Raw genomic sequence first — 12475 nt, forward strand, 5'->3', positions numbered from 1 at the left:
AATGGATGTTGCAGAGTGAAATTAAAATCTTACATTGCAGTGTCCAGTACATTGTAGTGCTCGTACATTGTGCCAGATTATTGTGTCCAGCTCATTCTTTTGGACAAACGCAACCGGTAAATTCAGCGGGTCCTCCTCACTACAGAAATCCTAAACATGTAAATACTAACTCCGGTTTAGGCACGCTGTGGCTCTGAAGGGAGAGGAGCAATTGGATTTGGGAGTTCAGATTTTACTGGATTATTTTGGGGGGAAGCATTTCCAGAGCCTTTGTGCTACTAGTAACATAGAAGCCATCTATATTTTTGATAATTTATGATACACCTGAGTGGGGACATGTCTTTGGGCTCATGCGCATGTAACTGCAGAATATTCTGCAGCAATTTGACAGCACATGTGCGCTTCAAATCACTGCAGAAAGACTGCATAATGAATGCAGTTTTTTTGTTAAAAAGCCGATTTGATGCGCTCTGGCTGCTGCCGCAGTGCCCGTTGTCTTTCAGGGTTTTTACTCACTTCAGGTGGCAGGGGTGAGTAAACCCGGGTGATGCTGTGATGCTCCAAGAGGGGAACCAGGCTCCTTCAGGCTGACTTATGAGGGTGGCTACTGACTTGCCTTCCTAGTTCTTGTGTTTTTGTGGTGACCCAGACTTGTTGTCCTACGGGGTCACCCAGGGAAGTTGCTTCTGCCTGTTCTCCCCTTTTTCTCCTTGTAGCCTGGACCAGGTCACTCAACTTGCTTGCCTCTTATGATCTATGGGCCCTCTCGTTGCTACGTGGCTGCGGACTCTGTGGTGTTTTGGTGGAGGGTATGAAGTACCCCCACCTGCAGGTTGAGCAGGCCAACTGAATGGACCCCTGGTCTGGGGACCTGTACCCCGTGCGGGCAGGGTCCACTAGGCAGTCCGTACTCAGCCACCTCCTTGCACTCCGGCCTCAAGTGGTTTTCGGGCAGCACTACCAGGTAGCCCTTTCTCTCCCGCCAGCAGCCACGAACGGTGCAGTGTCTGGAACGGCACTGCTCTGCCCTCCAGACACGACTTCTCACCTCCCTTTCCTCTGACTCTCTGCCTCTACACACTCCTGTTCCCAGTGGCACCACCCACCACTAGCTGGGAGGCGAGAGCCACGCCCCCTCCCTGAGTCTGCTCAGGGGTCCCCTCTAGCTGTGTGTGTGCTCCTGGTTACTAGTGTTCCGCGTCCACACCCCGGTCAGCCTTCTGGATTACCTGTGTTGTACTGCCCCCAGCATGGGTGCAGTACTCAGTGGTGCCTGACCAGGTCAGGGGTGCCACACCCCCACCATAGACAGAGCGGGAGCTGCATCCAGAACGCACAAATAATTGACATGCTGCTTTTATGAACGCACAGATTTAGGTCAAAATTTTAGCACCCAAATCACTGCGTTCATAAAAGCATCGTTTGTACGTGTCATGCATAATCTTCATAGATTGTGCAGGGGACGCAGGATGCATGCATTTATGCTGCAGTGCAATACGCAACGTAAATGCATGCTATTACGCGACGTGCGCACGAGCCCTTTAGCGAGTTTAGTAGAAGCCTTTATTGGTGGAATTTTGGGGTACAGAACATTTTGAATCAGCTCACATTTATACTGTGCTCTACACTAAGCACTTACATCTGGGTTTCTAAAGCTGCAAATTACATGATTCAGATGAAACCCTCTAATGAGGCAGCAGAGATACTGTGGACTCTGTATGGTTTCTTGTTTGGTGGTGTCCGGCATTTAAGATGTGCCTAAAAAGGAGTTCAACTGCACTTTTATTACATTCAAAAAGAATGGCATGGCTTACCAATACCAGAGAGAGTCCAAAGTGTCTCCGTTTGCCTCATTATAGTAAATGTTCCATTGGGGGTTATGTCTGAATCACAAATTTCAGAGATTGATAAGGAAACCCCAATGTAAGCATTCCTTATAGAGCACAGGATAAATGTAATAGCAAGCTTTACTGTGATCTTTGGGAGGAAGAATGAACAATTCAACAGCAGGACAAGAATTGGCTTTATTCATTTTTGACGACTTGCGCCATGAGGTATAAGTGATTAGACAGCTTTAATCTTGGCAACAGTACCAGATTTATATTGGTATGTTATGTTTGGCAACTATCACACACTTAAACATGCTTATTTTTACAGTTTCATCACCTTATTGTGAGAGATATAATCTTTCCATATTTCTGCCCACAGAGTTATGTGAGGGCTTATTTTTTGCAGAATGAGTTGACATTTTTATTAGTATGATTTTCGGGCACATAAGATTTTTTTAACACTTTCTATTTAGGTTTTTGAGAGGCAGAATGAACAAAATGAAGCAATTCAGAAATGTATTTACTTTTTTCACCGTTCACGGTGTGGTAAAAGTCTGCTTTAGGCCTGCGCCACACATCCGTGCCTCCGGCACGTGTTTGTCATTTTTTACACGTACCGGCGGCACGGAGACACTTTAACCAATGCTACCCTATTGTAGCAGGCACACACACGTAAAACCACACGGAACGTGTGTCCGTGTGCGTTTGTACGTGTGTGCGATTTTGAAAGCGCTGACATGTCAGTGTTTTCTCCGGCAGCACGGGTGTCACACGGCCCGCACCCGTACCACACGGGTGTAGTGTGGATGCGGTCCCGTGTGACACGCGCCGGAGAAAACATACATGTCATTGAAAAAAAAACAAAACATTAACTCACCTTCTCCAGCCCTCCTGTCTCTGCCGCTGCTGCCTCTTGCTGCCGACCGCCGCTCATTATTCTCATAGAATATTCACTTCACTGCCTGGCAGCAGCAGCAGCGGGGAGACGGGAGGGCTGGAGACCGAGGATCAGCACCACGGACAGCAGCACGGACATCAGGAAGGACCAGGTGAGTATAATAATTACCGATTCTACGTGTGCTATCGCGGATAGCACACGTAGAACACACGTGTCCCGCACGTACCAGAGACACGTACTTACCTGCACGCAACACGCAGGGAAAATACGTGTCTCTCGGCACGTGCGTGAATTTCACGTGAGTGTGGCAGAGGCCTTATTCTGCGTCGGCTCAATTACAGAGAAACAACATTTATATAATTGTTTATGTTTTGCCACTTTTACACAATAAAACCAATGTTAGAGAAAAAGTATTGTTTTTGCATTGCTCTATTCTGAGAGCTATAGATTTTTTTTATTTTTTGCTGTGGCAGCTTTTTTTTCTTTTGCAGGACTGGATGAAGTTTTCAGCGTTACCATTTTTATTTACATTTATCTGTTTGATCCCATTTTATTCCCGTTTTATTTCAGAGGCATGATGAAAAAGTATAGTTTTTTTGCCACTTTTTTCTTTTATTTTTTTTTAGTGTTCACTGTAGGGGTTAAATAGTGTGTCAGTGTTATAGATCTTGTCATTCTGGGTGCTGCAATATCAAATATGTGTACTTTATTAGTACTTCATTAGTTTATACTTGTTTTTACATAAATATTAGTATTTATTGGTGTAACATTTTTTTGTTCTTTATTTTGTGGGGGGAAGGGTTGTTTTTGTTTTTAACAATTTTTGCTATTTTTTACTTTTTTTAATTAAATCTCTATGGGATTTTAACTTTTATTGTTCTGATCACTGGTATAATGCATTGAAATAGGCATGTATTACGATGCATCAGACCTGTCAGATTACACTGGCAGAATGCCTGTTAGACCCTGCCTATGGATGGGTCTAATAGGCCACCATGCCTGGCACATCAGGAGATCATTGCCATGACAATCATCGTCTACCCGTGATTTTGTCATGGGGGTACCAGTTGGGATAAGAGAGGGAGCCCCCTTCCTAGCACAAACATGCCAGGATTTCTAGAATGTTAATCAACCATAGGCGGCCCTGGCTGTTACTGCTGGAGCTTGGCTGTCAGATAAGCTGAGAACCTGCAGTGATCATGCAGGACGTCCATGCAGGAAGTGCTGATATTTCAGCACCTCCTGCCACTCACATGCTGTGATCGGTCGGTTAGATTGGCTGACTGTAGCGATCAGAGAGTGGGGACTGCTGAAATGAGCCCAAGCATCTCTGGTTGTGCCAGTCAGCTGTCAGACCGCTGTCAGTACGAAGCTGTCACTGTGTACATTGAAAGATTAAATCCAGGACAGACATAGCACATCATGATGCGGGAACTGACACCTGCTCATAATGTGCTATGTCCGTCATTCATCACTAAGTCGTTAAATTAATATCACTTATACTCACCTCTGGTGCATGCACCATTCCATTGGTGTTTGGCACTTGCTCTCCCAGGGCTCACTTGACATTTTTACGTCACACAAGCTCTGTGCCCAATCAGCACTCGCTTTACTTTCCATACCTTTGGATGAATCGAACATCAAGAGGAAGTCAAAGCTGTGGCTGCTTGCTCACTTCATATTGATGTCTGATACATCCAGAGGTGGGGAGAATGAAGCTAGCGCTGATTGGGTACAGGGCTTGTGTGACATAACAACATCAAGTGAACCCTGGGAGAGTGAGTTCCGCCATCGCTAGAATGGCGCCAGCAACGGAGGTGCATATAAATGTTATTATTTTAATGGAGTCAAACATGATATTCGAGAAGGGGATGTCCGAGTAGTAGACAATCCCTTTAATTATTTTATCTGGCAATAGCAGATCCTTTTATAAAAGCTAATTTTTTTTTTTTTTTTAAATACCCAATTCATCTTTTCATTTATTTGTTGGATTATCCTACTTTAAAGCACAATATCAGTCTTATTCTTCATGTTATAGCCAAGCCACAAAAATGTTTAATTTGCTACAAGATATACAGTATCTCTTGATGATTATTTTTACGTTATTTCTTAAATGTACATATTTGTTCCCTTTTAGGAAGCTAGTTGTGCCTACACGATAATGCTGATGGCTGTGTACTGGTGTACCGAGGTCATACCCCTCGCCATTACTGCCCTCCTGCCGGTCCTGATGTTCCCAATGTTTAATATCTTGGAATCAAAACAGGTAAATAATTCTCTGTCAAACATATTTCATGTGTTACAACAAAATGTTTCCGTTCACCTATTTGTTCTGAAGTGATGGTGTCTATGAATATTATCCTCTTTTGCTTTTAATGATGGTCATTGTTTTTTACCATTTAGGGGTTGGAGAAGACCCAACCCAAGCTCTTTTTGAACAACAATTTATAAAATTGAGTAAAAAATTGGGTTACAAAGTTATCACAGCAGTTTTGCTTGGTCCTTATAAATCATGGTCATAAATCATAAATCATTATGATATTTACCACAATACTGTCTACTTACACCAGCTCCTATGCCAGGTTTTTAACATATGCTCTCTGTATCTGCTGGTGTCAGTGCTGGTCTTTTACTTTAATCACTATGTTAAACGGAATCTGTCAGCAGGTTTTTGCTATGTAAGCTAAGGGCAGCATGCTGTAAGGGTTACAAAAAAGCAACTATGCCTCTCTTACCTATGTGTGTACTATTGTTTACTTAAACCAATGGCTTTATTACCCTGGGATTAACATTGCCAGGTAAAGCTGGTGTCACACATAACGACGACGACAACGACGTCGCTGCAACGTCACCATATTCTGTGACGTTGCAGCGACCTCAACAGCGACGTCGCTGTGTGTGACACATAACAACGATCAGACCCCTGCTGCGAAATCGTTGCTCGCTCCTGAATGCTCGAAGTCATTTTTTGATCGCTGCTATCCCGCTGCGCCATGCTGATAAGCTGATAATCCTTGTGTTTGACACCGCAGCAGCGACGCTACGCTACGTCTGAAACCACACAACGACCGTCGACGTCGCTATGATCGCTGCTCCGTCGCTGCTTTTTCTAACATGTTTGACAGCTTACTAACGATCATCGATGGTCGCTGCTACGTCACAGAATATGGTGACGTTGCAGCGACGTCGTTGTCGTCGTCGTTATGTGTGACCCCAGCTTAAGTGTGGGGGAGTCCTACATGCCTCCTGCTGTGGCTTACATCTCACAGTCAATGCACAATCTCTATTGAAAGCCTGGTGTGGGCAGCAACAGCCCCCTGGGCTCAGCTACATGCTTAAAACTCAATTTGATTATGCAGCCAGTAATCTAAGTGATACATAAATGGATTTAGTATCTCCTTGTCTACTTTATGTTGCTGTCAGATCAGATAGCAAAAACCTGCTGACAGATTCCCTTTGAGTTATGAGACTGTGACTGGATAAAATATTATGTTTTCTACAATTTTGCCAAATGTGCAGGTCATTCAACATATGGTGAGATCTAAGGCTTATTCTCACAAATGCATTATTTATAACAAAGCACAATAAGTGTATACTTATTAATGATATAAAATGTTGCTTAAGTTTGTAAACTCTTCAGATTTTTCCTGTATTTCTGCATAAATTTATATATAAAAAAAATAAAGTAAAATTAAAGAAAAAAAGGGGAAAGCAAGCGTATTATACTTACCGAGTCTCCGTGCAGCTGTAACATTGCTTCTGAGCGGCTCATACTTCTTCCAGGGCCATTCATTATCCCTCATGCATATGCACTGCTTCTCCTGCCCACTGGCAGTCCTGGCATGGTAACAGTCAAATGCACCTCCACCCCTGTGTGACAGCGTGTTTGACTACTTTCAATCACAGGCACTCTGTGTGTCTCTAGTGGTGTAAAAATAAATAAAATAAAAAATTGGCTTAGGGTCCCCTCATATTATGATAACCAACACAGATAAAGCACACAGCTATAGGTTGCTGACCTCAGTCATGTGCTTATCTTGGCTGTGTATCAAAATAAGAGGGACCACATGCAGCTTTTTAAAAAATTATTTAATTAAAAAAATTAAAAACTTTCCCCCAATTTTGATACCCAGCCATGATAAAGCTCACAGCTGGGGGCTGGTATTCTCAGGCTCAGACCCATTGTTATTGGGCCCCCAGTCTAAAAATAGCAGCCTGCAGTCATCCAGGATTTTTGCATCCATTTGATGCAACAATCCCAGAACTTTACCCTGCTCTTCCCGATTTCCCTGGTGTGGTAATAATTGGGGTAATAAGGAGTTAATGACAGCTCCCAGCTGGCACTAAGCCCTAGATTAGTAATGGGAGATGTCTATGAGACCCCCGCCTCAATAGTAATTTATAAGTGAAAAGAAATAAACACAAACACCTAAAAAATCCTTTGATGCATGTCTGTGAACTCAGTGACCTTAATGAAGTCACTGAGTTTAATGAGGTTACCCGAGGTCAGGTTACCTGCGGCCACAGGTGGAGGACCGTGGGAACCCCCAGCTGTGACTGAAAACAAATTGAGTGATGTCACTGCTCATCGGTGCCGCTCAGTTTTTGTCTGAAGCCTACAGCTGGAGTCATGTTCTATATCCGCATGCTGTGCCTTCAGTATGTATGCAGCAGAGCTAGAATTGTTTGTTTTCACCCTGTTTTGGTGCGGTTTTCTGCCAGGTGGTGCAAATTTGATGCTGAAATCTAGTTCAGACAATGCCATCACTGAGATGTGGGAGAAGGGAGCAGGGCATATGCAGTTTGTATTTACATATACTTGATCAGCTACTAGGTCACACTAATTTTATGGAGCTTTAAATAACATAACAAGATAATGTACAGCTGTAAAAGTTACTGATCCTGAAAGGTCTCCTTAAAGGCCCAGTCACACACAACGACTTACCAGCGATCCCGAAAATGATGCGACCTGATAGGGATCGCTGGTAAGTCGCTGGGAGGTCGCTGGTGAGATGTCACACAGTCAGACCTTACCAGCGATCAGGAACAATACAGGTCGCAGTAGCCACCTGTATAACGATCTCAGCAGTCACTGTGACCCTGTCACGCAGTGTCAAACACAGCGATGGGTCCAGCTCAGCAGGACATCGCCTTTGAAGAAAATGGCCTGGACCATTCTGCAAAGACTAGAGATCTCACAGCAGGGGCCTGATCGCTGGTAGGTGTCACACATAACGAGATCGCTAACGGGATCGCTACTACGTCACCAAACGGTGACTTAGCCGCGATCTCGCTAGCGATCTCGTTATATGTGACGGTACCTTAAGCCCTATTTAAAGATAACATTAGTATTTTACAACAAAATCACCTGACAGATTGCCTTTAATTAGCAGGACTTCTCATTGTTCGGACTACAATGTCACACTCACGGCAGACTGTCATTTCCCCTCCTCTAATTGACACCTCACTATCAATGTGCAATCTCTATTAAGAGCCTGGTGTGGTCGGCGGGGGGGGGGGGGGGGGGGGGGAAACTCTGCTATCTGGGTAAATCTAAAAATTGAGATTATGTCAGAACAGCTGGACTACACCCAGTAATCTAAGTGATATGCTGTTGGATTCAGGATCTCTTTTCCTACATTATGCTGGTCTCAGATGAGGTAGCAAAAACCTGCTGACTAATTCCCTGTAAGGCGAAACAAGTCCTCTCTGTGAGTGAAGTATTCTTGATTAATAGCCAACAATCACTATAGATAATACAGTTATTAAAGGAATCAGGAGTAGAAGCTGTACACCATGTCTTGGTGCCTGAGGAGACTCAAAAGCCCCTTTGAAACACAACTGTTACAATTTTTTTAAAAGTCTGTCATACGATCTCGGGGATATGGGTCTTTTTAATTGGTGCAAATTTTTATGGTCTTTATGAAAGGGTTGTGGTTCACATGAATATTTTAGGGTGTGTCTTTAAACTGTTCTGCATAATTACCTAGTGAGCAACTCTCCCGTACATAGGACCATAATGACCATACAAATCAAAAATAAATTAAATAGCCTCATATCTCTGGAATCCTATGGTGGGTTTAAATATAAAATGGGCACACAGGGGGTTCATGGGAATAAAAATAAGAGGAAAACTTGGCCACTTGTGACATAGTGAGAGGTCATTTTTAAGCTGCAGATATTGGGAGGTTTATATACACATTCCAATACTTGTCAACATTATATTGTTCACTTTTGTCTTATGATTCCTGCTTGCCATTTTTCCTAGGTGTGTATGCAGTACCTGAAAGACACTAACATGTTGTTTGTCGGAGGATTAATAGTAGCTGTGGCTGTGGAGCACTGGAACCTACATAAGAGAATTGCACTGAAGGTTCTGCTCATTGTTGGCGTTAAACCTCCCTTGTAAGTTCTCACTTTTTTCTTCTTTAATGTCTTTAGTCCATTATGTAAACGCAAATGATCGTTTCATAAAGGTTGAATCTTTTTTGTGAGTACAGTGTCTTCCTTTAGTAGATTGTTTTCGTATCTCAAGTTGAATACATATGGTTATAGCCAGAGACTGCCACTATACAGTATATGTCTTTGGCTGCTAAAAACGTTTCCAAATCCATATTTAGATATGCCAGGGTAATTCAGAGTTAAAATAATAATATATACAGTGTATACATATATACATGCTAATAGAGGTAATAAATCGTATGAGCCATTAGAATGATCTTAGAATAATTCTGCGAGATCAAGCTGATAATATTTTAATAAAAAAAAATCTGGAGACTGAAACTAAAGGTCTACGTGTCTGATCCTAGCAATGTAGTGTCTTCACCAGATACTAAAACCCAGTCATATTAAAATAAATGTGATTCTGCTGATACCAGACGGTCACCAACATATATTATTCTGTGCCTGGTAAATATTAAAGGGGCTTGGTGCTTACAGTATTGGGATAGTTCTTTTAGCCAGTGTCTTGAAAGTCCCCCACAAATATTTAATATTATGGTCCCGAAAATCCCCTTCAAAATGGAGTTAGGAATGAGAAATCTCAGGATACACAGAAAATTAGATGAGGAACTGGGGCTGCTTGTATAAGGGGTACTTTACACGCTGCGACATTGCTGCCGATATATCGTCGGGGTCACATCGTTAGTGACGCACATCCGGTGCCGGTTGCGACATCGCAGCGTGTAACACAAATGAGCGACGATCAACGAGCGCAAAAACGTGCAAAATCGTTGCTCGTTGACACGTCGTTCATTTCCATAATATCTGTGCTGCTACAGGTACGATGTTGTTTGTCATTCCTGCAGCAGCACACATCGCTATGTGTGACGCCGCTGGAACGACAAATATCTCCTTACCTCCGTCCACCGAAAAGGAGGAAGGAAGGAGGTGGGCGGCATGTTCCGGCCGCTCATCTCCTCCCCTCCTTTCCTATTGGGCAGCGCTTCAGTGACACTGCTGTGACGTCGCTGTGACTCTGAACAAACCGCCCCCTTAGAAAGGAGGCGGGTCGCCGGTCACAGCGACGTCGCAGAGCAGGTATGTGCGTGTGACGCTGCCGTAGCAATAATGTTCAATACGGCAGCAATCACCAAATATCGACCGTGCGACGGGGTCGGGTGCAATCGCGCTCGACATCGCTAGCAAATGCTAGCGATGTCGCAGGGTATAAAATACCCCTAAGGCTGGGTTCACATACGCGTTCTTTTGCAGCAGATTTTTTTTGTTCTGCCACTAATCTAACGTTATTTTATTAGTTTGTATGGATGTTTCAATCAATTCACCTGTGGACATTAGAAACTATCATAATGGATTTAGTTAGAGAGGTGGTCCACTACAAAGCATAGTGGCCACATCAATTTAAAGCAGGGAAAGAAGTCTTTTTGTAAACACCTTCTTTTTCCAGTTTAGCCTGTGAGCGATGCTATTGCTGTCCCCTCATCACATCATGTAACGGGCTGCTGTGACCTCTGATGTCCGGTGATGTCACGTGATGTTGGAAGTTGACCCGGCATCACCGAGGTGTGATCCGTTCTCCTTGAGTAACTGGGCTGTGGGTGGAGTTTCATTGCACATTATAGCATCACGTGTGCTTGCTGCACTCTGTTCATGTCACGTGCATAACGACAGACTCAGCTTCAGCGTTCTCATTTACCATCTAAGACCATGCACTTTAAATGTAGTTTTTTTTCCGGGCACATTAAGGGTTAATTTCTTCACTGGCACAGCAGCAGGTTTGCTCAGCTGTCAGCACTTAATCTCTTATGTCCGAGAATATAAGCCCTCTGCTTCCTGGGTATTGTGCTGGTTATTCTATCAAGTTAGGAACTAGCCTGGGAGCAGAGAGGATGTGTTGCTTGCTGCTGTGCTGTCTGCTGTGGTTTGTGCAAGTTGAGTGTTTTCGTTCTACCTTCTTTCCCTTATTATTCTTCACCCGTATTTCCGTGAGTGTTCCTGGTGTACGTTTTTGTGTGTATGAGGTTTTTTATTACCCCTGTCTGTTTTTCTGTGTTGGTGGATTGTTGGGCGGGCTTTGCACGCTGCGACATCAGTAACAATGTGTTACCGATGCTGCAGCGATAGTCCCGCCCCCGTCGCACGTTCGATATATAGTGAAAGTTGCCGTAGCGATTATTATCGCTACGGCAGCTTTACACGCACATACCTGCCGTGCGACGTCCCTCTGGCCGGCGACCCGCCTCCTTCCTTAGGTGGCGGGTCGTGGGGCGTCACAGTGACGTCACACGGCAGGCGGCCAATTGAAGCGGAGGGGCGGAGATGAGCAGGATGTAAACATCCCGCCCACCTCCGTCCTTCTCATTGCAGCCGGCGGCAGGTAAGGTGAAGTTCCTCGCTCCTGCGGCTTTACACACAGCGATGTGTGCTGCCGCAGGAGCGAGGAACAACATCGCACCTGTCGCTGCACCGGCATTATGGAAATGTCGGAGGCTGCAGCGATGATACGATAACGACGCTTTTGCGCTCGTTCATCGTATCAAAAAGGATTTGCACGTTGCGATATCGACTGCGACGCCGGATGTGCGTCACTTTCGATTTGACCCCACCGACATCGCACGTGCAATGTCGCAACGTGCAAAGCCCGCCTTGGGCTCCGTCCAGGTCAATCCCCTGGATGATGGGGACACCATTGTTAGGGCCTGGACAGGAGACAGGGTCACATTGGAAGTTCAACCCTGACTACCACTAAGTCTACCGTAGGGGTAAGGGACGGCTCAGGGTCCCTAGTCATATGGTCAGCCTAAGAGCCCTGTACCATCCTATTCTCCCGCATTTCCCCATTACAGTTAAGTGGTGAAGGTGAGATGCTGGGCTGTGATGTGTGGTGAAACTCTGCCCACAGCCCAGTCACTCACGGTGACTGGGTCCCACCTCGGTGATGTCAGGTCAACTTTCAATTCCGGTAGTTGACATGACATCACCGGACATCAGAGGTCACATGATGGGAATGAGCGGACGGCGATATAGCGTCACTCACAGGCAGAATTGGAAAAAGAAGGTATTTTTAAAAAAGCCTTCTAGCGTGGTATCACTCTGAGAAGTTAGGTGGTACACTCGGAGGATTGGAGGTGGGAGTTGAAGGTGACCAGGTGGGAGTGGGTTTGAGTAGTGGGGGGTTAAGGGGGGGGGAGTAGGAGAGTTTCACAGGATGGTTGCAAATTCATTTATAGAGTTAGTTATAAGGGTTTCCGTGAGGTATTAAAGATTCTGAGTCTTACTGTGAATACTG

At 44.6% G+C, this 12475-nt stretch overlaps 1 protein-coding gene across 1 annotated transcript in view; it reads left to right on the plus strand.

The window, feature by feature from the left end:
* Positions 1 to 12475, plus strand: part of SLC13A5 (solute carrier family 13 member 5) — a 155275-nt gene that overhangs the window by 98262 nt on the left and 44538 nt on the right. The window contains exons 3-4 of the mRNA XM_075335275.1: positions 4865 to 4993; positions 8996 to 9132. Of these exons, the coding sequence (XP_075191390.1) occupies positions 4865 to 4993; positions 8996 to 9132 (266 nt within the window). The remainder of the gene's footprint in view (positions 1 to 4864; positions 4994 to 8995; positions 9133 to 12475) is intronic.

This window comes from Anomaloglossus baeobatrachus, chromosome 2, assembly GCF_048569485.1.
Source record: "Anomaloglossus baeobatrachus isolate aAnoBae1 chromosome 2, aAnoBae1.hap1, whole genome shotgun sequence".
Lineage (NCBI taxonomy): Eukaryota > Metazoa > Chordata > Amphibia > Anura > Aromobatidae > Anomaloglossus > Anomaloglossus baeobatrachus.